Source organism: Scardinius erythrophthalmus (genome assembly GCF_964197995.2).
Source record: "Scardinius erythrophthalmus genome assembly, chromosome: 18".
NCBI lineage: Eukaryota > Metazoa > Chordata > Actinopteri > Cypriniformes > Leuciscidae > Scardinius > Scardinius erythrophthalmus.
In genome coordinates, this window is record NC_138238.1 from 22,334,613 (window position 1) to 22,360,851 (window position 26,239).

The 26,239-nt window shown below is 39.5% G+C and overlaps 1 protein-coding gene across 6 annotated transcripts in view; it reads left to right on the forward strand.

Annotated features, from left to right (window-relative positions):
• svild (supervillin d) overlaps positions 1-26,239 on the forward strand; it is a 226,291-nt gene that overhangs the window by 103,297 nt on the left and 96,755 nt on the right. For 5 of the 6 annotated variants that reach the window (XR_014032158.1, XR_014032159.1, XM_081393653.1 and 2 more), the window contains 4 exons: positions 4,259-4,359; positions 9,354-9,495; positions 11,491-11,969; positions 12,654-12,789. Coding sequence is in view for 4 of the 6 variants with exons in the window: in XM_081393653.1 (XP_081249779.1) it covers positions 4,259-4,359; positions 9,354-9,495; positions 11,491-11,969; positions 12,654-12,789 (858 nt within the window). In the remaining 2 variants the exon portion in view is untranslated. The remainder of the gene's footprint in view (positions 1-4,258; positions 4,360-9,353; positions 9,496-11,490; positions 11,970-12,653; positions 12,790-26,239) is intronic. The other variant, XM_081393656.1, reaches the window with a different exon arrangement.

Consider the following 26,239-nt stretch of genomic DNA (forward strand, 5'->3'; position numbering starts at 1 on the left):
CAAACACCACTGACGAGTAGCAATAAGTGGTCCCAGCCAGGTTTGTCACTTGTTGGGGTCCCCTTGAAACATTTCCGTGCTATTTGCAGTGTGTTTCTGTATTTGGTTGCATTGAGTATTTGCAGCACATGTGTTGTCTACTGGCATGGCAGAAAACCCATGGCAATAGAAAAAAAACACCAGCAAATTAAGAAAACATAATTTACTTTTCTTTTGACTAAAATGCCATTTTAATTTTAGTCATCTGAATTGTTTTAATTTTAGTCTAGTTTTAGTCGATTAAATATCACAAGAATACTTTGTCAAATAAAATATACCGGTCATTAAATAAAATAAAATAGAACAAAGATACAAATGAAATAGTGCTTTAAGTTTGTCAAGTAGGTCTAATACAGAGCTAGAGTTAGACTTTCGCTTTGTCCATTATTTTGACGGACAGGGTCGAAAAAATTCTGTCATTATCTTTTTACCTGTCATTTTAATTTTTCATATTTTAATGATAACGAAACAACAATTGTTAAATTGTTAAAAACAACTGTTTTTGTTCACATTTACATTTTTTTTATCATAAACTTACAAGACGAGCATAGGCTAATATTAAATGTTTTAATGGCTATTTATTTAAAATTACCCCTAGAATCGCCTCCGTTGCCGTTTCTGACATTGGTTACTTTTAAAGGGTGAACTAACTAACCCTTTAATGCACAAATCCAATGATACATATCTGATTTTCTGCCAATTGTTTTACTTTCACTTTAGACATAACCGACTGTTTAAATGACAGTTTTGTGTATTTGTCCTTTCAAGCGTAATAAGATGCAAAAGATAATTAAATTTAGCACTTGTGCTGTTAGAGAGGTGGCTCAACCGTCTCAAATTGAGTTCTCTTTCGCGTCTTGTGCTTAAATAGTTGCTTTATTGTTTAAATTGGCAGACCATATGCAAATGCATGATAAAATGTATCCCGGTTCATTGTCGAGCCAATATAAAATTCTTTGTTTTCCTGGAGATTGTCACTCCACACAGTTTAAAAATGGTCTTGTTTTCCTTGACCTCAAATGTGTAATTTATCCAGATATGTCCATTTTCCTCTTTCTCACAGATGGTGACATTTTTAAGCATTTTATAAGACATGCAGCAATTGTATTCTATTAACCTGCCCGGTAGATACATTACCATTCAAATGTGTGCATCTAATCTTCCTACCACACAGAGATTATTTGTGATTGAATCTCTTCCCAAATCATCCCTCTCTGACATCATCTCATTCATGACGAAAAGGTCAATAGATTTTTGTTACAGGTTTTGTCATCAAAAACCTATCAACTTATTGTCTCATTTGCATCAGTGAAAACGTTCTTGGTTACTAACGTAACCTTGGACCCCCTAGACAACGGGAACAAGTGCTGCGTTGCTAGACGTTGCTATTTTTCTCTTATTTACTGAACCTTATAGAATCACGCAGTGAAACTGCATGAGCCGATGGTCGAGCTGTGGAGTTGCACCAACCAATGGCTGAGCAGCGTAGCTGCACGAATCTATGGCGTGAAAGCCTGCCAGAGCTCGCCAAAATGGGCGGGGCTACCCCTCTATATAATGCGGGCATTCTGCCATAATTCAGGTCAATTTGACTGCAAGTTATGTAGTACTCGTTCCTGTTATCTCAGGGAACCAAGGTTATGTTAGTAACAGAGTACATTCTCCATCGATATGGTTCAAATGCAGAAATCGTTCTAAGGTCTTGGCCCAGGACGCTTGAACAAGGGCTCAGAGGGCGCCAAGGATAAATTAGGGTGAGGTAACCATACAACACTAAGAGACTCAGACACTCCGCTGGACCATGCCCAGGCCACACCTCTGGTGGAGTGTGCTTTTACTCAGATGGGGCACTGTAGGCCCATTGAGGCATAAGCTAGCGCAATTGCATCCACTATCCAGTGGGAAAGTCTTTGCTTCATGACCGGATGCCCTTGGTGCGGCCTCCAAAGCACACAAAGAGCTGTTCTGACTGCCTGAACTGGGAAGAGCGCTCAATATATACTCTTATGGCCTGAACAGGGCAGAGTAAATGTGAGTCCTGCTCGCCCTCAGAGGTGGAAGAGCAGAGAGAGTAATGAACTGTGCTCTGAACGGAGTAGAGAGCACCTTAGGTAGCCATGGCCATGTCTTGGTTTGAGGATGACTTTACAGTCATGAGGCCCAAACTCAAGGCAAGAAGCATTCACAGAGAGCACTTGCAAATCACCCACTCGTTTGACCGATGCTATGGCTAGCAGGAGGGGGTTCTTTAGCGAAATGGACTATGTAGGAACCTTTGAGGGGCGAGGTGGGTTTAGCCTTTTGGACCCCTTCAGAAAGCAAACAACCAGGTTGTTCCTGCATATGGACCAGAGTGCGTTGAGTGTTTTCTGTTAGAACGGTGTTGTGTTAGCAACACAACAAATAAGTTATTAACTAATGATCTTTGCAACGGAAGTGAATCAATCAATCAAAACCAACTTTTGCTGGACAATAACTTTTTTCTAGAGCTGCTATAAAGCGAAAACAATCTCTGTTACTGTAATTTCCTATTATCACTGTAAAGCTGCTTTTGAGCAATCTATATTGTTAAAAGCACTATATAACTGAAGGTGACTTGACTTGACTATGGACTGGCCAGCCACAGGAGCGTGGAATGTTGCTATGACTGCCACATAGACCTCGAGCGTGGAAGGATGTCGGGTCTTCACTGTGCACACAGTTTCCCCACCTCTCAAGTTTAACCTTTCATCATCGCATATGTTCTACGTGTCTTTAAACATTTCATACTGCACTCGCTCGCTCGCGTCCTATTCGCTTTGGACGCGCGAATGGATTCAAAATGTTAAAGCGTCGAACTAGACGCGATACACGCGAATTTGATGCTCTATTCGCGTTTGGTGTGAACGCAGCATAATGAACAGGCTCCGATGTCAAGATTGCAATGCTGGAGTGTGTGTGTGTGTGTGTGTCAGAGAGAGAGAGAGAGAGAGGCACGGGCGCGATCGAACAGTGTAAACATAAAAATAAATACTCCGTCATTTATTTATACAGGACATCATTAAAACTGCAAAGTGTTGTAAGAGTACTTAAACTACTTATTGATAATTGATATGCTAAGTTAGCTCGCTAGCTTTACTTCCCTTAGAGCAGACATATGTATGCTTATTAATCTTCGAGGCATTTAGCTGTGAGTGAGGTCTCCCACACTGCTTAATCCATTGTCGGCATCTTTCCGCTTGGGTCCTGGGCTTTGGAAAGGCAAAAAAAAAACGACACCTCCCTCTTTTAAACTTTTGGGGTACCTGGAGTCAGACTTGCAGGTGCATAGGCGCATCGTTTCACCTTCTTGCTGAAATCGCAATGTTTGACGGAGGTCCTTCTCCTTAGTTACAGTTGCTGAGCTAGGATTGGACGAGGACTGTTCGAGGGCGGGGTTTTGCGAACGGTCAATTGAAATTGCTATTTAAATATGACAGGGTCAAGACTCGTAAGATATGGGAAACACAGTTGCAAACGGACTTTGCATTTCCATTTTAAATTTGGCAGTCACTGTGCGTTCGCTTAAACGAAAATGCAAACGGTAATGCGCGATTTGCATTTGCGTTTGGATTATGTCACATTTTATGCGTCCACAATTTGAAAACGCAATTGCAAATACAATTTGCAATTCCTTTTGAATAATGTCCGGAATATGGCTAAACATTTTAATTGGTTAGAGTTACATTGACAAATAGAAATCCTGCCCTATAGACTTTCATTGTAAGTGTAAACACAAGGTACTTTTTTTTTTCTGTGAAAAGCACAGCCACAGGTACTTTTGACTGAGCTTAACTTGTATTTAACTCAAAACATTTCTTTTGATATTTATTAAATGAGTATCGCCTAAGTTTCCACATTGAATTGAGAGCAGTCAAAACTACTCTGACCTCTACGTCCTCCCACAAGCCCCTTTCTCCCACAGGCCTCATTCAATCTTAAGACAACAGCTTTTCCCAGCTTGTGTGTGTGTGCGTGCCTGTAGGTCCCTGCAGCCCCTCTGGCTCTGCCTAGGCTTTGTGAAAAAAAAAAAAAAAAAAAAAAAATAAAAAACACACACACAAAACCGCCTGGCTCTGAATGGCTAATTGTGAGATTCTGATTGGACCATCCCTGGAGGATTAGTTTGATGTGGAAAGTACCCATGGTTCCTTTCTTTCAGATTTGAAGTTCCTGTATTTTGTTTTCCTTTGGCCAACAGGGTCTGGAGAAGACAGACATCTCTGCCACCCCAAAGAACCAAGCAGATGACACTACCTACAATGTAGAGCATATCAGTGAGAGGAGGAAAGTGTCCACCAGGTAATATTTTGTTAACTAGTTCAAGTTAAAGGGTTAGTTCAGCATACACACTGAACACACTGGGGTCTTCAAAATATCTTCTATTGTGTTCCATGTAAGAAATAAATGCATACAGGTTTGGAATGACCTGTGGGTATGTAAATGATAATTTTTGGCTGAACTATCCCTTTCATTTGCATACAGTCCCTCTGTGTTGATTCACACAAGGTTAGTTTTGGAAGTTTGTAATCCTCTGTGCTGGTTTAGTGTTGATCTTTGTCCTGCCAGGAAGGCAGTGAGTCATAGCAGATGAATGCAAAATGCCTGTCTGTCAGATAAGCATCTCTCTCTCTCTCTCTCTCTCTCTCTCTCTCTCTCTCTCTCTCTCTCTCTCTCTCTCTCTCTCTCTCTCTCTCTCTCTCTCTCTCTCTCTCTCTCTCTCTCTCTCTCTCTCTCTCTCTCTGTGTGTGTGTGTCAAGTCATATTTAATAATATAGCGCTTTTTACAATACAGATTGTTTCAAAGCAACTTTACAGAGATAACAGAAAAATAATGCAATAAAGTTTATTTCCAGAAGAAAACAGCGTCACAGTCCATCTTAAGTAAGTTCAGTGATGTTTCATTTTTGTTGTAAAAAAGTTATTAATTTAGTTAATTTATACATATAGCTGCTCTGGACAAAACTGTGATGTCATCATCCAGCTCAGTTCAGTTCTCATATAATGGTGTCAATGCAGGCAGATCAATATTATTGTTGAATATTAAATAAAATGTTAAATTTAATGTCCCCAACTAAGCAAGCCAAAAGCCAATGGCAACAAAGGTGAAAAAAGGCGACATAGGCGAAAAAAGGGACAGTGGCAAAGAACCAAAACTCCATCAGGTGGCAGAATGGAGAAAAACACCTTGGGAGAAACCAGCCTCAGTTGGGGGGCCAGTTCTCCTCTGGCCAATGAGCCAACAGTGTATGATTATGATTCAGGCAGCATTATAGGCCAGAAGTCCGATTGGATTGGAACAATCAGAATATTATCCAGTTCCATCTGGTTGAAGATCAGATTCATCACACCGGTATGGGGACGGGTTTGTTGAGGATCAGTGCTGATGGCTGTCGTGTCGATGAGGCCTTCACAGGGGAGAGTCTAGTTGACACAACCTCTGCTGACACTTCAGGGATGCGTTGTGGTCGTGTCTAGGCCCAGGTCCTTCATCTGATCTGGATACAGCCTGGATCCAGCTGATTACAGTAAACCTCGGAATAAGCAAGATGCCATTCTTCTTATGATGTAACGAGTACATCGGGTGTTATAGGAAGTGTTCCCAGTTCCGGCTGACCTAATTTATGCAACCTAATAATCATTTAACTGATTTGAATAATATGAATGTATAATTTTCTATGTGTATGCCAGGTTAAAGAGATGTGTTTTTAGTCTAGATTTAAACTGAGTGTGTCTGCTTCCCGGACAATGTTAGGGAGACTGTTCCAGAGTTTAGGTGATAAATGGGAAAATGATCTACCGCCAGCAGTCGATTTTGATATTCTAGGTATTAACTGGACAGATTTTTGAGATCGCAATAGACGTGAAGGCCTATAATGCGTTAAGAGCTCACTCAAGTACTGGGTAGCTAAACCATTTAGTGCTTTGTAAGTAATCAGAAATATTTTAAAATATATATACGATGTTTAATAGGGAGCCAATGCAGTGTTGACAGAACTGGGCTAATATGGTCATACTTCCTGATTCTAGTAAGAACTCTAGCTTTTGCGTTTTGGACCAGCTGTAGTTTGTTTATTATGCGTGCAGGGCAACCACCCATAAGAGCATTACAATAATCTAGCCTTGAGGTCATGAACGCATGAATTAATTGTTCCGCATTTTTCATTGAAAGCATATGTCGTAATTTAGATATATTTTTAAGATGGAAGAATGCAGTTTTACAGATGCTAGATACGTGGCTTTCAAATGAAAGATTGGTATCAAAGAGCACAGCCAGATTCCTAACCGTCGACGAAGACTTGACAGAGCAGCCATCAATTGTTAGACAGTATTCTAGGTTTGTACGTGCAAAGGTTTTTTTGTTCAGTTATTAAAAACTGTTGTTTTTTTTTTCAGAATTAAGTAATATGAAATTACTAGTCATGGTAATTTTTATGTCAGCTATGCATTCCGTTCATTTCTTGAATTGGCAAGTTTCTTCGGGGCGCGAAGAGATATAGAGCTGAGTATCATCGGCATAACGGTGAAAACTAATCCCATGCTTCCTTATGATATCTCCCAAGGGTAGCATGTACAGGGTGAACAGCAACGGTCCTAGTACTGAGCCTTGTGGTACTCCATACTGAAGTTCTGATTGATAAGACATCTCTTCATTTACTGCTACAAACTGATAATGATCAGATAAGTGTGATTTAAACCATGTTAATGCAATTCCATTAATGCCAACATAATTTTCTAGTCTATTTAAAAGAATGTTGTGGTCAATGGTATCAAATGCAGCACTAAGATCGAGTAGCACTAATACAGAAATACAACCACGATCGGATGATAAGAGCAAATCATTTGTAACTCTAATGAGAACAGTCTCAGTACTGTGGTACGGTCTAAATCCTGACTGGAAATCATTGCAGATTCCATTTCTTTCTAAAAAGGAACATAGTTGTGGGGATACTGCCTTTTGTAGTATCTTTGACAAAAAGGGTAGATTAGAGATTGGCCTGTAATAGACTAATTCTTTAGGATCAAGTTGCGTTTTCTTTTTAAATAAGGGGTTTAATAATAGCCAGCTTAAGTTTTCGGTACATATCCTAGTGACAAAGATGAATTAATGATATTAAGAAGAGGATCTATGACCTCTGAAAGCATTTCTTTCAGTAGCTTAGTCGGTACAAGGTCTAAAATACAACTGCGAGTTTAGACAATTATTCCTCTCCTATTGCAACGAATGAATGGAATTTTTCCTCAGGGACACTACAATGCACTGCCTGATGCAATACTGTAGTAGACGGTTGCATAGTTATAATTTTCTCTCTAATATTATCAATCTTGTAAGTAAAGAAGTTCATACAGTCATTCATAAAGCAGTCATTACTGCTATGCTCTATGGAAACTTCCGAAGTAGAAGCTTTAATTCTTTTTAATTTAGCCACTGTATCAAATAAATACTTTGTGTGTGTGTGTGTGTGTGTGTGTGTGTGTGTGTGTGTGTGTGTGTGTGTGTGTGTTTATTTTCAGTGTATGTTTTTGTGTGGTTGACACACTTGCATGTTTCTAGACATAGTGAGGCTGATATATTAAAGATTGAAGGTCTTCTTTTTAAACTAAAGAACAGATCGCTGCTACCCTTCACTCGATGGCTGCTTCATGACCAAGCACTCCATATTACCGACTTTCTTGGTCCCAGTCTGGACTGTATGAATGTCTCATGCAATTACAGGTCAAGGGCTTCTGGGATGGATATTTCACCAAAGCTGCTGTTCTAAAGGCTGGTTTTAGGGATTTGATAGAGTGTTACTGTACAAAAGACAGAGGTCTGCAATAAAAGTGACTTTTTGTCGGAACTTTAGACTCAACACTTCTGGATCTCATCTGGTTCCATTCTCGCAGCAGGGGTCTGAAAGATTGTGTGTGTGGAGTCTGATGTGGTGTACATCTACAATACCCAGGTCCTATGCACTTTTTGGGTTGCATAGATTTTCAGTGTGTGTGTGTGTGTGTGTGTGTGTGTGTGTGTGTGTGTTGTAGATGTTTTTGGTTCATTGGCCCACAGTTTGCTGTGAGCTTCACTTTTAGATCTTAACTGTCTGTTTTTATCTTCTCGGTGTAGTCCTGGGTCAAAGGTTTTGGATTCACACAGATAGCTTTGACTAAACAGTGGTCTCAAACTCAAATTATTTATCTCAATCGGAGACCATGTAAAAAAAAATTAAAATAAATAAAGTGTTTTTACAACCATGAATTTAAGCCATAAAGGGGTACAAATTCATGAAAATTCAACTAACAATTAAATTAAATTAATTAAGCCTATTAAATTAAAATAAAACAATGTGCACAATTTGTGATCAAACAGTAGACCATAGCAACTTTTCAAAACTATCGTTAATACTGTTAATGTAAAATTAAAGTTTCCAGAGTGTGCTTTGCATCAAAAAGGGAAACCGAAACTAGCACTGCAGATATACAAACCGTAGACAAAGCAGTGCTGGCTTAACATTTTAACTATCAATCATGCTGATCATTTTCTTCATTTCAGGCGGCTCACGATGATAATGAAAATATTAGTGTATTGCAATGCTCAGGTAAGATGATGTAAAATTAGAACAACCTTCTGTCTGTGCCCTCTTGACTTCTTTACTTGCTTTCATTACTTTCGCTTTTTTTCTTATGCACATTTTATTCTCATTATCGTTTGCAAAATTAAATAGCCAATTAGAGCGATCTTTCTAACTGATGGCCCTGACGTCGATACATACGTGTGTGTGTGTGTGTGTGTGTGTGTGTGTGTGCAAAAATTGACTTTTGATTTGCTGGTCAGATTTAAGGATAAACTAATATCAAATATCACTGTTGTAAAACATGAGGTTGATTGCATGTGTGTGGTTTTAGGTGTGTGTGTTATCAATATTAGTTGTGTGTTTTCTTGTCAGCTATTGTGAGCTAATAGTGTAGATTATATGTTCTGTTTGTGTATATGTTTGAGTTGAGTGTTGAATCTGTGGAATTTGGACCGAATGCTCTTTTGCTTTCAGTGTTTGGCGGCAGACATCTCTATGACTCACCCCTTAATATGTGTAAACAGTCACAATGATTAACTTTATGGAAAGCAGTCTGATTCCTCATACAACATTATATGTCAGAGCATCTGTTTTCATTTATTTATTTGACACATAGCATCCGCTAATCTCCACTAATCACACATACTCAGCTTTTTGAATGAACAAGTAATAAAATGATATATACAATAATAAATTTGATTATGAAATGAGATCCCTACCAAATATATCTTCTCTCTGCAGTCATTCCTCCTCAGGTGAGGGTGCGAAAAGTTCTGGAGAAAGAATACATTTCAGACAGGATGAGATCTCCCACTTTCAACCTTTCACTGCAGGAGAGCAGGATGCGAGAAACAAGGAAAATGAGAATGTGAGGGAAGAAATGGTAAGCAGTCATGCTGCACCCCTCAAATTGAAGAGAATTTCATAATTTATCGTATCCACAATGAATATTTTCTAGATAATCAGTAAAAAAAAAAAAGTTTGGTTTGGCTTCAATTTGGTTTCTCTAGAAGAGCTTTGTTAATCAGCATTGTGTGTTAATGTTGTTTGCTATCATAGTAAAGCATCAGCAGATTCCTTAAAATTAGGGCTGCACTATTAATCACATTTTAAATCACCCAATCAGAGCTTTTCTATTAAGTGGATACATTTTCTTACCAATGTTTTACTTAATCTTCCCAACCTTGCAACCATGTGCATGTGTGCACTCTGCTCACATAAACCCGCATAAACCATGCATATGAGTTGATTTTTCTCTTGATTTGTTTGAGTAATAATTAAAATTACAACAGATATGTGCTTCTATGACTTCTCCTCATCTTCCTGTATTGTACACGTGATCAGTAGTGGCTCCAGACATCATGAGACTCAACCCACCTGTTGTTCTCTTTCTCTCTCTTTCTCTCTTCCTCTCTTTCTATCTCTGTCTCTCTCTCTCTTTCTCTCTGGGTCACTGTGTTTCTGTGTTCCTCCCTGAGGGGTGTGTGGTTGTGCTGCTGTTAAACAGACCACCAACCATGTTTTTCACTCTTTCACTCTCACTGTTTTTCTTTTGCCCCTCTTTATATCCTTCTTTCTCCTTTTTGGGAGAGAAAGAGAGTTTGGGTGCCTATTTTGAGGAAGAATGGAAGGGTCAGCGCTTGTTTTAGCCCAAAATGAGAGCCACAGACACAGTGTTGTTTCAATTTTCTTTTATTTGCTGGCAAGATCTTTCATAAGCTGTGATCTCTCTCCATAGCCAAATATACATTTTAATACATACAAAAAAACATTTTTGAGTTGGCGCAAACAAATCATTGCATCAAAGTTACAACTTACCTGTTTTGAAACAATTATTTCATGAATTTGACTTGAACTTAACTCTAAGGACCCTATTTTAATGATCTAAGTGCATGGTCTAAAGTGCAAAGCGCACAGCGCAAGTGCACTTTGGGCGTGTCCTAATCCACTTTTGCTAGTTTAATGACGGGAAAAATGGTCGGCGTGCCTGGCGCATGGTCTAAAAGGGTTGTCCCTATTCTCTTGTATGAGTAATGGGTGTTTTGGGTGTAATGTGCAATAAACCAATCAGAGTCTCATCTCCTATTCCATTTAAAAGCCAATTGCGCTCGCGCCATGGCGGACTGTTATTTACATGGCCGAATTTGCAAGCAGAAAGACGTTCAGCTTATCCAGAGAGCAAACGGATCTGCTTGTGTGCGAGGAGACCATTTACAGGACAAGCTGGATTCCACCATATCTTATGTACACAATAATAATCTTTTACATTGTAATCCTTTTATTTTTTATATTTGTCATGTTTGTGTGCTACTGCACTGCGTAAATAAGCAGTGTACGCGCGTTTTGCACCCTCCTATAGGTGCATATTACTAATGCGCCCTTTAATTTTTTTTTTTCTTTTTTAAATTGCGCCATTGACTTTAGACCAGGTTTTTATTGGTCAATGGTGCAGTCTATTTCAGTTGCCTCAAAATAGCAACGCATCAACAATGCGCCTGAACACACCTCGTTTTCAGATCAGCACACTCATGGGCGCACAAATTTGTATTTGAAGAAATGTAATGCAGAAATGTATTTGCTACTTAAACAATGTGGCACAGGACGTGAAAATGATAACTGCATTGGGCTGAAACTTACTTGCAAAAAACACTTGAGTTTCGCCTGGTGCCGCATTGCGCAGGGTGTATGATAGGGCCCTAATGCTGTTTAATAGCAAAACAATTCTATTTTAACACTCATACTCACTAGTCATGAGACAAAAATATCATCAGTCTTTAAGAAACAAAAAACATCTACAACAAACCACCTACCAAAATTTGCACCAAAGGGGTTCAAATAAGATCCCCTCTTTTTTTGTTTTTGTTGCATTGTCTTCTAGGCTAAACAGAATGAGCAGAAAGTGAGAGAGAGGCAGTGTTCTGTGGGCACAGAAGAACTGATTGCTTCTTCTGGAGCTCTTAAGGTGGATGAAGAACCAAAAGCTGCCATGCCAGTACTACAGAGACAGGACTCAGGTCAGCGCAACATAAAAGGCATCCTGAAGAAGAGCCGCTCAACCAGTCTGGACTCCGAACACGCCGAGCTGGAGTGTATCACAACTCCTGCCATCAAAACCTGCAAGGAGCTGACTGTTCTTGATGGAAAGAAGGCCAAGGATGAAGAGGTTGAGGATGACAAGGAGGAAGAGGAGGATGGAGACGAGAGGATGCTGCAGAGAGAGAAAAGCAACTCGAGAGAGACTTCTCGCACTCCTTCCCCAGATTCTGTGGACAAAACCCCGTCTATCTCCCAATCTGAAGAAGGGGAGGAGCTAGACAGCAGCCTGGACGGGAGCATGAGCTCCTCCCTCAAAGAGAGGTATGATGGGAAAGGGAGTTTTAATGCTTAAAAGCATTCATGTAACTCAAACAGTAGAGCATGGCTCCAGCAATGCAAAGGTCATAGGTTCGATTCTTGGGGAATGCATGAACTGTTAATATGTATGCAACGGAAGTTGCTTTGGAAAAAATAATCTGCCAGATGCATTAATAAAACTGTTATGATTGATTGCTGATTATTTGTTTAAAAGTTTGTTTAAAAATGATAATAATATTATTATTTTATTATATTTATTCACTGCTGTTTTGTGGTTGCAATTTTACTTATTTAAAAAAAAAAAAAAAAAATATATATATATATATATATATATATATATATATATATATATATATATATATATATATATATATATATATTTTATTTTCCTTAATTTTCATGTTTGTCTGAATAGTTTAAAGTGCTATGCATAAAAAAAAAATTATATTGTTACGGAGATTTTACAGGTAGAAAAGTATGAATATTGATTAAAAATATCATGCACTTCTAACTTCAGTTTTTACCTTTTACCCAGCTTTGAATGAAAAGTCCAAACAAAAGTCCCACGAAAGTCTATTGATGGGATGTTTGTTATACTGCTGACACAGTGTAAACACAGAAGCTGCTTTAGTGAAAAGTTCACTTTCTATGTCTGTTTCTATAATACGTTCCCTCTACATTTGGCAGGCTGGCAGAGTTTAAGAGCGGTGAAGACGATTACTGGGGCAAGCTTAAGAAGAATAAGCAAAACGATGTCGTCCAGGCTTCCCTGGCTGACCGTTACTCCCAGCTGCAGGAGAGTGAAAATGCCTGGAAGAAGAAGGTACCCACACACTCTTTAAAACAGCAGCCACTTTTTCCTGTCAGTAGCAGAGAGAAATGGGCTGAATTAACCTAAAACTCTCATAAAACTTTTCACAGTACACAACACTTTTGTTGTTGTGTGCAGTTTGGGGTTCATGAAGTGTCCGTGTTGGTTGGCTATAGGGTGGAGACAGCATAAAACAATAGACTGCAGATCTCCTGATGTGAGGAGCTGTTTGTGGGATGGTGAATCCACTTGGAGGGGTGGGGCAGGATGAGGTTGTTTCCAGTGCTGAGTCAGCAAGTTCCTCAGCTTGGATGTCCTGCTGAGAAGGGGTGTGAGCACAGAAGGAGGATTTCTACTCAGTTTTACCAATTACTGAAATTTGATATGCATCAGTCTCTCTAGTTACATGCATTCTCAGTACAAACATTTGAACCCACAAATTAATATAGAGAAGTGTGTTTCCCCTATTTCTTTAAAAGGTATTGTTCATGCAAAAATAATTTACTTGGATAAATTGAATATAATGGCAATAACAATTGCCATTTCCATTTAGTTTTGGAGAAAAACAATCTGATATTTAAGCAATTTTTATGATAAAATTGTGCCAGCTTCCATTGATCACCTTTGCTCACACAGGCCCTATCCCAAATGGCACACATCATAGACTACTTTTATTTAGATTTTTGTATGTGTATTTTTTTTTCTTGGAAGTGTTGTTGTATTGGGAGAGCTGCATAAAGATTCTTCTTGTACAAGTTTCTGCTTTTGTGTTCCACTGAAAACAAACCCACATATACTGTAGGTTTGGAACAGCATGAGTGGTAAATGGTGAAAGAATTAACATTTTTGAGTGAACTATTCCTTTCAATACCTAGTAACTTAGTAAGAGTATCTTAACACATTTAATACCGATCAGTCTACGTTACTGATCACAAGAAGACAGTAGCTGTAAGTAGAAGAAATAAACTAAACAAGACTTAAGCCGGGCTCAGACTACAGGGTAGTCACATAATCACACAAGACATAGTACCTTCAATGCCCTGTTGATGCCGATAACGCTTGTTTTGAAACACAAATAAACTGCTGCAAAAAAAGTTAGGTGCCATGCAAAATGTAATGTTGTAATTGCATTATTCATTTCAAATTTATTTGAGTAAAGAAGCGTACTTGTTCAAAATGTAGTCAAATTGAGTATAGATTATTAGATTATTATAAGATATTAGCAACGTTTACACTGTAAGTACAAAGTAGCCATAAAGATACAGACGTAGAGTAACTAACTATATTCACTCAAATACTTTTTGCTACTGGACATTTATTTATTATGATTGATTTTATTTGCCATGTAGCCTACAACACAGAGCAATGCACACTCTGTTTACATCCGGTTCGTGTTGAAGAGCCGCAAGACAAGTCATTTATTCACATAAAGTTCTCTCTCTTAAAATGTACACGAGTGTAAATGTCAACATCATCATATATGTCTGAAGTTGAAGTCTGTCAGGTGGCTAAAACATGAGATTATTGCAAATCAAACAATCTGCTGTTTTATTCCAATCATTACTCCTGGTCGAAGGCTTCTGTAAATATTTAGTTAATATATATGTTTAAACTAAATTGAAAGGTGCAACGCAAAAATATTTAGTAATGCGTAAGTTGTAACTTAGAATACTTTACATCACAACTAGGCTAAGATGTAACTAATGCACAGCTGGTGCAACCGGCCCCAGGAGTTTTAGGCCAATTTAACCCCGATTTACCCCTCCCGACAATCTGAGAAAAAATCTTGTTCCGGACCTTGTTCGGTTCCGATGTTCAGCACAGATTATCTGAGGCGTTGTCAGATTTAATTTTAAACCTCTGAATCTGCTTTAGGACACATCGGGCTCCCCCAGTGATATAAAACATGTTTGATATTTAGGATTTTAAATCAGGGTGGTTATGACTATGATTATGTTAGTACTTTCACAATAGCCAATAAGAGGTGAATGAGAGAAACATTTGAAACGGCAAAAACATGACGTTCCCTACCTGTCAACAACACAATGTCTTAGAAAACGTACCACAATCGTATGGGCAAAGAGAAGAGCTGAGAAGAAATCACCTCGGTTTTGAACTTACCGGCTGACCAGGCTGAGTGTAGAAAGCTGCTAGAGCTATAGGCTAACATGCTGAGGGTGTTGCCAAGCAACGGTAAACATTTTGGCCCTTAAAGGTGGTATCAGTGATTTCAGGCCCAAAAAATATTTTTATCACATTCATCTAATCTTTCCTAACGATCCGCTAGCTGCCCGCCCCATAAGCATGCCGTCAAAAAAAACGCGTCTCTGTAGGCAGCCTAGGCTCTGAGATCTGCACACAAAAACAAATGGTTTAGCCAAACACTCAAAACCAAAACAAATAGTGTTCCAACCAATCACCGACAGGGGGAGGGTGTTGTGAGGTTTTGTGCTTGTGCACGGCTGCACGCGAAGTCAGAGCTGAAGAAAAAGAAAACACTATTTGTTCCAACCAATCTATTTGGAACACGTGAGGAGCTCTGGCACGATAATCTTAATATATTGTAGTGTGTGCAGGTTTGAGATTTGAGAGAGGGAAATCTGTAAATATTCTCCTTATGTGTATGCTACAACCAGATTTCAAAATCAGGTAGTATTTAAAAACTAGTGTAGTCTGAACCCAGTCTTAATATGTCCTAGATAAGAATGACTTAACACCAAATCCAGTCCCATCTTGAAAAGAACATCTGTAATTCAATCTTTCCAATCTCACCCTGCTCCCATTAATCAAAATGGTGGAAAGACATACTCTATGCCAAATTTCAGTGGATAATCTTTTTTCATCCACAGTGGATTATCCTTTGGTCTGGGTCTCACACTGTCTCTGTGGAACTTGCTGTCTGACTGACTCTTTTTCAGGAGGGTTGAGACTAACCTGACTTTTTCCTCGGTTTTATAAAATGGATAAAAATATGGCTATTTTTGTCTGTCAAATGTTTGTTTGACTGCTAATCTGTGTATTTGATTGTTGACCCTGCTTTGTGCTGGTCCATTTTTTTTAATAGCATTCAGTTCACTCTTTCTTCTCACTTGATCAAATAATTTCAACTTCAATTTCAATCAATATTTGATATCCATTTATTTACTTATTTGGCAGGTTAGTTTGGTAATAACACAGTCAGTCTGTGAATACAGTAAAAGTAAACCCCTTTCACGAGTCGTCTAGTCCCCTCCAAGTCCTGATCACTCTATCAGGGTTTATTTAGAAATGATGACTGTACATTATACCTTATGAAGTTTATATTGGGTATATTCTGGCTATATCACTGTTATGTGACAGTCATAGCTAAATTAAAAGCTTGTAAAAATGATTTCACTAATACGGTTTGACCACAGAATGTAGACCTGAGATCCAATAACATACAGATTGAGAAGTCGCTATGATACAGTTATAAAATAAACTCAGAATTGTGTAATGTGACCAGAAAAATGCCTGAATGCAGAACAAACATCTCTGTGATTGTGAGAAGATGAGATCTGCTACAGATCTGTGCGAAAGAAAAATGAGCAATGTTGCCACTCTTTTTGGCTCTGAAAAGAAAGAAATGAAAATAATGCAATGGCCAGGTCACTCTAAGACACTGACCATGATAACTCTGGCTTATAGCAAATCTGTACCAAGCAGACATCCTCATTTGGTTCAGCTTCACTTGTGCTGCCTTACAGATTTGACCAATAATTCCTTTTACATGAAATGAGCTCAGTGTCGAAAGCTTCGGTCTCCCACTGAGCATTGCTGGACACAGTCAATATGACTAAATCATTTACTCGCTTTGTCAGATGTCTCAGCAGATGATGAGGATCACCTCCTTAGGATTATCATGTTGCTCCTTTTCAGATAAATCTAATTACAGAGAAAATCTTCCTTAAGTCCAGAGATTTCATCATCCCAAGTATAAGTCAGTTTCTCTCTTTGTCTTCTCATCTTTCTTTTATTTGTTCTGACTCACACTTTGTGAGTGCTCACTGGAGGCTGTTTGAAAAGTGTGAGCTCAGCTAAAACAGAGTTGAAGGAAAACCTTTTTTTATGGCAATTCAATTTTATGGAAAACCTGCTTGGGAACTGTAACAATGACCTCAGCCTAGTCTCTTTCTTTTTCACACTCTTTAAATTTCTCTTTCTCTGTTCAATCCCCCTGGAGGGGCTCCTAGCTTTGCACCTCCTCAGTCATGAATCTGGCATCCAGTCAAAACATCTAATCTTTCCTCTGGACCTCTGGAACATTTTTTTTTTTTTTTGGTGAGCTTTTAGCTTTAGGTAGGTTATTTGAATGTTGAGTTTTTGCGATGTGTTTGGATTTGAGAAGATGGAGCCTTCACAATTGCCTTTTCTGATTTTTTTTTTTTTTGTCTTCTTTTCCTGTGCCCTGATTTACCTTCCTAACAGGTGAATCTCACAAAAACTGTCAATAAATGTCATATTTCACCCCAGATTCAAAAGAATAAAAAATTTGTTTTAAAGGTGCAGTAAGCGCTTTAAGAAAAACGCTGTTGAAAATTGAAATTAACACTCTAACAAACAATTTAGCAAATATTTACTAGATGTCTAAAAAAATCTTGTATTTGTACATAGTCCTGGCTGTGTAAATAAGAGAAAGAAAAAAAAGTGGATCGGATCGATCAGACAAGCACCATAACATTCCAGGAGCCAGTCAGCAATATGGGGGCGTATATGCTCATGATAGGGGAGGAGAGAGAGTGAGCAAGTGAGCCATTTGTTGAAAAACTGTAGAAAAAGAGATGACTGAGATATTAGAAAAGAGGAAAAGGTCAGAGGAATAAAATTGGAAAAATAAGGATTACTATCAGGCAAGAGCTACGATCTGCATTAATAAAAGCTTTGCAGCGCTGGAGAGACGTTAGATAGCAGGAAGGCCTGCTCCGTACGTGAATATCATTGATTTAGCTATTTCACAGAACCAAGATGCTGTTGTTGTTGAATCACAGCTGATTTATCCATATTTACACAAGCTGTCTGATGCACTAGCTGTTAGCCGTTGCCTGTGTCGCAAAGCATATTCATTATTTTGGGGGTGGAGCAATGAAGAGAGGGGTGTGTCTCTTTTTGGTAGGGGTGTGTTTCTTTGGGTGTCAATTTCAAATATGAACAGTGTTTCTCAGAAATTGCTTACTGCACTTGAAGCCATTGATATGCTTGTATTGTATACTTGTGTTAAGGGTATTGGGCAAAAAAAAAAAAAAATGAGCCCTTTTATAGGCTACTGCAATATGGGCAAAATATCATATTACTTGATTGCCAAAATATATATTATATTATTGTACACAATATTATATTTTTCTATGTGAATTAGGACCTAGATATTTCTTTTGTGAGATTCACCCAGCTGTATTCAGAATTACCTTTTGACTTCTTTCTTTATCATCTGTGTCATTCCTTCTTCACCTCAGGCACCTGCTCTGTCACCTCAGCTTTCCCTATTTGCCTCTGCATAGTTTGTAGTGCTCCACTCCCAGGTGAGTTCTTAAGCTTGTGTTTTGTGGTCTTTTTTGATGTGTTATGGATATTTTGTTGTCTTTATGTCTCAATCTTTATTCCTGCTGTTACACTGCAAAAAATCATGTCTTGTGGCACTGGCAGATTGTTTCTCACTTGTTATATTCTCACAAAATGTGGTTAAATTCAAGATGCACCTGAAAACAAGTTGATATCTGATCAAATGTATCTTGTTTCAAGGATAGATGGAAAACAATGCAAAAAGGCTTAAGAATATTATTTTTTTGCAGTGTATTAATTTTTTCTAAGTGTGTGTATGTATGTATGCTTGTGTGTGTATGCTTGTTTATATGATCTGAGGACACAAATGTGTATAATGACATGGGTATTTGACTGGTATTACAACATAATATTTCATGAGTCCTCATAATTAAAATGGCTTTGGCAAAGTTTGCAGTTGCAGGCTGCAATATTAATTATAGTTTTGTTATTTTATTTTATTAATAATGTTTTGTCTCTTAGAAATGCACATTTTGACAGTAGCTTGAGTTGACAGTAGTAGTAGCTTGAGTTAGGATGCAGAAGTAAATTTATGTTCAAAAACAGTAACATCTGTAAAAAATTTAATGACCTACTTTTTATATGGTAAAATTTTAATATTCGAACTGTTTGAGTTTTATTAAAATCAGCGAGTAAACACATCTGTAGTAAGCTTAGCTTGCGCCGTTTAACAATTTGAGCCAAACAGAAAAATGGTCCTTGTGGCGTGGTTCAAATGAGTAGCGATGTTTTGTTCCGTTTTTGGTGCATAAACATGATCATTTATCAATGCATTTATCAAACTCGTTATCGTTTTATCGAGGAAAATTATATTGTAATAATTATCATCATCGTTTTATCACCCAGCCCTAAGAGAACTATTGTTCCAGACTAAATTGGCAGCTCTCTGAGATTGTCAATTAGCCTAGAAATCTAGACGCACCCTAGCGGCAGAAAATTTTATTTTGCAGCCAGTGTCTAGCAACTCTCCATTGGCTTGTGAGCTGGAAAAACCAAAATCTAGTCAGGCCAATCACATCGTGTATAGAGTCGGTTGGCGGGCTTAACATAATGATGGCAGAGTTGTGACGGTTACGCATTAATTCCCTGCTACTTGAAAACAAAGAAGATGGCTGCTGCTGCTGGCGAACAGCAGTCTTTCGAATCGGCTTTGGCCGTGACTCTGGAAGACTTGGAGTTAAGCTTTTCTTTGAGAAAAGAACAAAGAACGGCACTGAAGTCATTCTTAAAAAAGGAAGATGTGGTCGGAGTTTTGCCGACCGGATTCGGCAAAAGTTTAATCTATGAACTAGCTCCACTGGTGGGAAAACGCCCTGGTTGGTTGTAGCGCTATCCTATTGCGTGCAGAGGGAATTTGAAATACAACCGTTTATCCTGCCCCTCGGATTGAGCCCTGCCAGTGGTGTGTTCCCAGACCCAACATCTTGATGTGGGTCTGGCTTGTCAGGCTAATTGTCAATATCTATCTTTAGATATACAGTAACTAAGCTTTGGTTCCTTGGAAAAAAGCTGTCTTCCATTGAGGCTTTGGGGAGAGTATTCCTATTCCTCCTGCCCCACCACATCAGGAATTCCCCTGAAATGATTTGCTTAAAAGCTTTACGGTTTTTGGCACATTTGTATGTGCATAAGTGTGTAAACATTTGTGTATGGTCAAATTCCTTCTAAAGGGACCAGGAACATGTCAGATATTATTTATCCACAGGGCTCTGAACAGTAAATTCTGGGATTTACAAGGGAAATAGGGACATATAAAGAAACAAGGGACATAGAAAGCAACACCTGTGATGACCACATGCTCAAGCTGTGGGGAGACAGTAAGCAGTGTGGGCCGTCAAGCCTTCAGATTAATAACTCGGTCTCCATCCTGTTCAGTCCTGAGGGCCCAGGACTCTCAGTCACAGTTACTCCCTATATGGGGCTCATTTATGAAGTGTCTGATTCATAATGCGAGAGTGGCTGATGGATGATGACAGATAATTTCATTTGGACACCTTGTAGTGCTGTTTTTTTTCTTTTTCTGGAGGATCTGATTTTGGTTAAATTGTGATTTGTCATTTTATGCAGCTTATTTTAAGTGTTTCAGAGCATTGGCCTGGCTATTGGTGCACACATTGAGCCTTGATGCTTGTGTGGGTGACAAGTTTCGAATTTGGCTTGAAAAATGTTTGAATCTATGTTCTCTCTCATTTCCTGTTTAATTTAGTTTATTTTGATGGTTGGATTCCTCCAGATGTGAAGTCCAAGGTAATCTAATATTTGGTGTCTTTTTCTGTTTTTCCTCACAATGGAAAACTTAGAATTATTAGCTAAACCTTTCAGGTGAAGTGAGCCAGGTCAATAAGACATTTGAAAGCAGTTAAATATATTTGAGTTGATGAGCAGCTTCATATTGCACCTCAGTCGCTTCAACCCTATATTTAAAATCTCTGTGGTCTCGTGTAATTTATCCACATGCAGACGATGGTCCCTCTAATTGAAATTCCCTCCACATCATGTCAGCTAATTCGAATAAACCATTTTGGGCTATTTTTCTGTTTAATGGATCCAGCCATTTCAGACTCTGCAAATTCCTTGGAAAGATGTGTGTTCTGTTCCATTTGTCCTGACTGCCAGAGGCGGTACTAAGCACTAGTAGATAATTGCTGCGCCAGCTAGATAGGTCGAGAAAAATATAACAACAAAGTCACGTCATTATGCAGGCCGAGACGCAACAATATTAACCACAGCAGCTCGGTGCCCAGCCTCTTTCGCTTTCTCGCCTATGAAAGGTCATCGTTTCGCACTGTCCCTTGCAGCTTACCTGAGTTGCAAGGATTCGCCCTCCCAAGCTGTGACAGCGCGCTCTACACTATTTTCAGGATGATGTCTCAGATTCCCTTTCTTTACTATGTGAGTGGAAACTTTTATATTTGATTGTTGTGTCGGCGATACCCTGTGCTTCACAGTACTATCCGGTGGCTGGTTTCAACCGCGCTTAGGTAGCGTTTCATCGCAAACCTATTTATCTTTTATATATATTACACATTATATCTTACTTATTATTAGACTTATATTCGCTGTTGTGCAAGTTATTGTTTGCCACACAGTTCTATCCGAAGGCAGATTTGACTTTCACGTGTGTTTTCTCGTTATAAATCTTTCCGAAATCCAAAGATTTTATCGACACGTGGGGCCGTTATTCACAAAACCACGTAGAGTTCTCCAAACCGACAGTAAAAGTTCTTAGTTAGGCCGTGTGTCCACCAAAGCGTTTTTAGCCAGCTGAAAACGCTAGGCGCTCTGCTGAAAACGCCTAGCTGTGGGCACTTGAGCGTTTTGCCAGCGTTGCGTTTTTTTCAGTTGAGACACTTTGATTGTTATGATACGGAATATCCGCGAAAGTGTTACTTGTATCTCATTTCACACATATTTTGTTTCTGTGTTGATTCTACAGTATATTAAAATGTCAATACAATGTAATGTATTTTCTCTGGCTCTTGTTTTAAATGATTTTGTTCCGTTATAATGCTTGTTGTTGTCATCTGTTGACGTACGTTGTACAAGCAGAATGTGGCAGACGCGGTTGGTCGGTGTGGTATTAGTCCCACCCCTCCTCCACTGTGATTGGACGGTTGGGTAAAAAGTGACAGTGATGAGCGCTGCGTTTTACCAAAAGTTGAACATTCTTCAACTCTCGGCGACCTGTAAAAAACGCTGAACGCTCAGCGCTTCAGCGTGAAAAAGACGCTCAGCGCCTCGTTACGCTCGTGGCGTTTTAAAAACGCGGTGCTCCCATTGAAAACAATTGAAAAAACACGCCAGCCGTGTGAAAAAAACGCAAAACCTATTCACAAAGCTGCTGAGACCAACTTTTGCTAAGGAATAAAGAGAAGTCTTAAGCTAAGAGTAAGGGTGGAGTTGACCTTGTTGCTATGGATGATGTCAACACTTTTACTAACTATGCACACAGTGATTGGCTGATAGGGGAGGGGTCTCTGTCAGTGATTTAATCAGAAATATTGTAGAATTCAAATAAAGTTTTTTTTTTTTTTTTTGCCATATTCAAACAAAGATTTTAAAATTAAAATGTTGCCATATTCAAATAAAGGTTTTAAAATGTAGGCTAAGTGTCATTAATTAAACTAGCATATGTTCAGCTAATTGTCAACCTCTAACATGTCTGGATCTCAAGAGATTGCAGAATTCAAATGACGTTTTATAAACACAGCTCAAAAGGAGGTACAGTATATATACACAGCGGCGAGCCGATCACCTTGTTATCTCGACAGTTTTCTGCATCCCTCCGTCACCCTGTTCCTCACTCTCGGTTGGGGATATGGGGGAGAACTCTGGGTTTGGGCTAAATTCCAAGCTCGGAGACCTCAATACCCTTGGACAGCATGCCAAATATGCATATTATTTATTTTTTTACTCGTGAAATCAACTGCCATAGGTAATCGGACATTTATTTATTTATTAAATATTTTATTTTTGCCGTTTTACTGAGTCATAGATCATAGCTCTCTCATCTCCGTTTCAAGTTGCAAATTGTCCAAATACGTTTCTACCCGACGACGGACACGATTGATGCCCATCATGTTTAGGGATTCAACATCTGAAGGAAGCTCTGACTGCATTGTAATATGCTACCATTGTCACTTCGCCTTGTTGAGTTAGATACTAACTCCTCAGTTAGCCTCGCACAACAGCCTCAGCGCCCTCAAAGCATTGTATGTCGGCTGCTGCTGGCCGTCCGCCGAGCAAGAAGAAATCTTTAACACAGACAGAAACTTTGGAACATTTGCTTTTGAAAACTGTGGCTACTCTCTCTTCGGAAATGGCGGAGATGAAACGTCTTCTTCAGTCTCTTCAACCCCCAACCCCCAGGCCACACATATTAAGAAAACACCAGTGGATGAGAGTGATTTCCAACCCCCACATGCTATATATTTAGATGCTCTCTCCATGAGCGTGTCTAATTCACACTTTATTGATGAAGAATTGGTGGAACCTGACATGCAACCCACCCTCCCACATGATGTTTTCTCCACCCTGTCTGCTGCAGGTGGTTCGAGTGGTGGGTCTGTACATTCATTGGGCGCAGACCCATCTTCTCCAGATGATATTTTATCTGTTTTGCAGATGGCTGGGCTCATTTGGGTCTTGACAAATCAACTGTCCAGCCTGTGCAAACCAATGTGTTATTTAGACAAGCTGCTGATAGTAATGTTTTTGCAATGCCACCATTTAAAGGGGGGGTGAAATGCTATTTCATGCATACTGAGTTTTTTACACTGTTAAAGAGTTGGATTCCCATGCTAAACATGGACAAAGTTTCAAAAATTAAATTGTACGTTTGAAGGAGTATTTCTGTGCCAAAAATACTCCTTCCGGTTGGTCACAAGTTTCGGAAAGTTTTTTTCGAGTATGGGCCTGTGTGACGTCAGATGGGGCGGAATTTCCTTATACGGGTCCTAAGGGCACTTCTCCCGGAAGGGCGCGCGCGCACCCGTAGACCAGAGCGAGAGAGCGAAAGCAGTACGCCCATCAAAGCGCTGTGCTCGGCTTTAGGGAAGTCATCGGCTGCACAGATTCCCAAAGAACCCAGCGTTAAGGGACCAGTGGATGGAGTTTGTTTTTCCAGAGCATCAACGGAGTTGTGCAAGTGTTCTTGTTTGTTCCCTGCATTTCGACGATGATTGTTTTATAAACAAAGCCCAGTTCGACGGCGGATTTGCAGATCGTCTAATGCTTAAGGATGGAGCAGTCCCAACGATAAAGGTTCACGGTCGTGCGTTGGAAACGCAGGCGGTGAGTAAAACTGCTTCTGTCAAGTTCTGTGTGTTGTTAGCTATCGGCGCGTAAGCACAGCTTTAGCTCCGCCCGCACGGCACGCCTCCAGCCGCTTGTTTTTTTTTCCGGAAAGACTCAGTACAGCCTATCTTTCTTTTATAAATATAATAAAACTAAAGACTTCTTGGAGATATGAAGGATGCAGTACTACTCTATAGGTACTCAAGATTAACATGAGATTGACTGAAACTGAGTGTTTCACCGCCCCTTTAAGGACTTTGTGACAGAATTCTCCAGTGCACTTACAGGTCCCAATGTGCCTAGAAGGCGGTCTAAGACAGCCCGCACTCTTGCCTCAATGGACGAGGCTGATTCCACTGGGGTAGGACGAGCGGCTGAAATAGAACAGTCAGTACCAGCATTGGTGGTATCACCAGATGAGGCTCTAAGAGGCAATGTATGTAAAGTGCGCAATATGGATGTACTGACACTTTCTTGAAGAAGGCATATGAGTCAGTAGCCTATATAACTCAAGCAGAGAATATTATCTGCCTACTGCTTCTTGTCTGTAATAACACATTAGAGTCAGCAAATGTTGACACTTCTATACCTCAGTTCTTACAGATGGCTCTGTTGACTATGGGTCATGTGGCTCGAGAACTTGGGACACTTTCAGCAACCCTTCTAACAGCCAGGTATGGCTCAGGCAAGATTACCTGAAGATTGTAAAAAGACATTGAGAGAACTGCCAATTGAACTGGGACATTTTTTTGACCCCAATGTTTCTGAGGTATTGGAGAAGAGAATGAAGTTGTCAGAAGCCACACGACCACTAACTCCCACAGGCACCACCTTTTAGAATTCCATCAGCTCTGGCTCACCCACAATACCCGGGCTTAGAGCAACACGTGTGTCAACACAACACTTCCCAGCTTCACTCACCACAGTGACATAGAGGTGCTGAAGAGGCCCAGGGATGTTGCCCTTTTTTCACCGTCACCATCAGGGGGGGCCACGTCAGCGCCTCCCCACAGGTCCTAAAGACAGAAGCCAAAAACCCTGAAGCTCTGGGGCCAGCATACAGTCGTTTCACTGTGCAACATCTAGATTACTGGAAAAATTTTGTGTCCAACCCCTGGGTTCTAGAGAATTAGTGCTGGGGATACACTCTGCAGTTCCGACGCTGGCCTCTCAAGTTTTCAGGAATCCTTCCGACAGTTGTCAAAAATGTAAGCAGGTCAATGGCTCTTTCCTTAGAAATTCATTTACTGTTGCAGAAAGGAGCCATAGACAAAGTTCCTCCCCTCAGTCAGAGGGACGGGTTTTACCCCACATACGTGATTCCTTGTTCCGTAGAAAGATTTATATATATATATTAGGGCTGACTTCTAATAGTCGAGGATTCGACGATTCGATTCGGAGAGGTCTGATTCGACTATGAACCTCATAGTCGAATACATGGGCGTCAGTTTGGTTTGAAATGTGCTGGGGACAGAGACGCATTCGCATTTTCAGAAGGGCTGGGTACCATTTTTATTTTATTTTTTCAGGTCATGTTTTGAAAGACGATGTCCTGTAGCTTACTAATGTAAATAGATAAAAAAGTATTCAAAAATCTGCTTCACATTTTCAGCAGGGCTGCGGAGCGGCTGTGAGTTGACTCCACACGGTTCTCATGTGCGTTAAAAAGCTGACTCCACACGGTTCTCATGTGCGTTAAAAAGCTTTACGTTGTTTAATGTACCTAAACAACGATTACCAAATTTCCCTCTCATATTGCTCCTCATAACCACTGAAAATGGTCAAAAAATCGAACCCAGAGTCCAATTATTATGGACGTTATCTGATATTAAGCTTTTCTGCTTCACATTTTCAGCAGGGCAGCGGAGCGGCTGTGAGTTGACTCCACACGGTTCTCATGGGCGTGAAAAAGCTTTACGTGGTTTAATGTACCTAAACAACCATCACCAAATTTCTCTCTCATATTGCTCCTCATGTTTATGAAATGTTATGATATATGTGTGATATATATGTGTTTTTTAGCTCTTTTGTTTGAAATGGAAAAAATCTAGCTGCTATCTAAAAAAAAAAAAAAAAAAAAAAGGTTTGACTA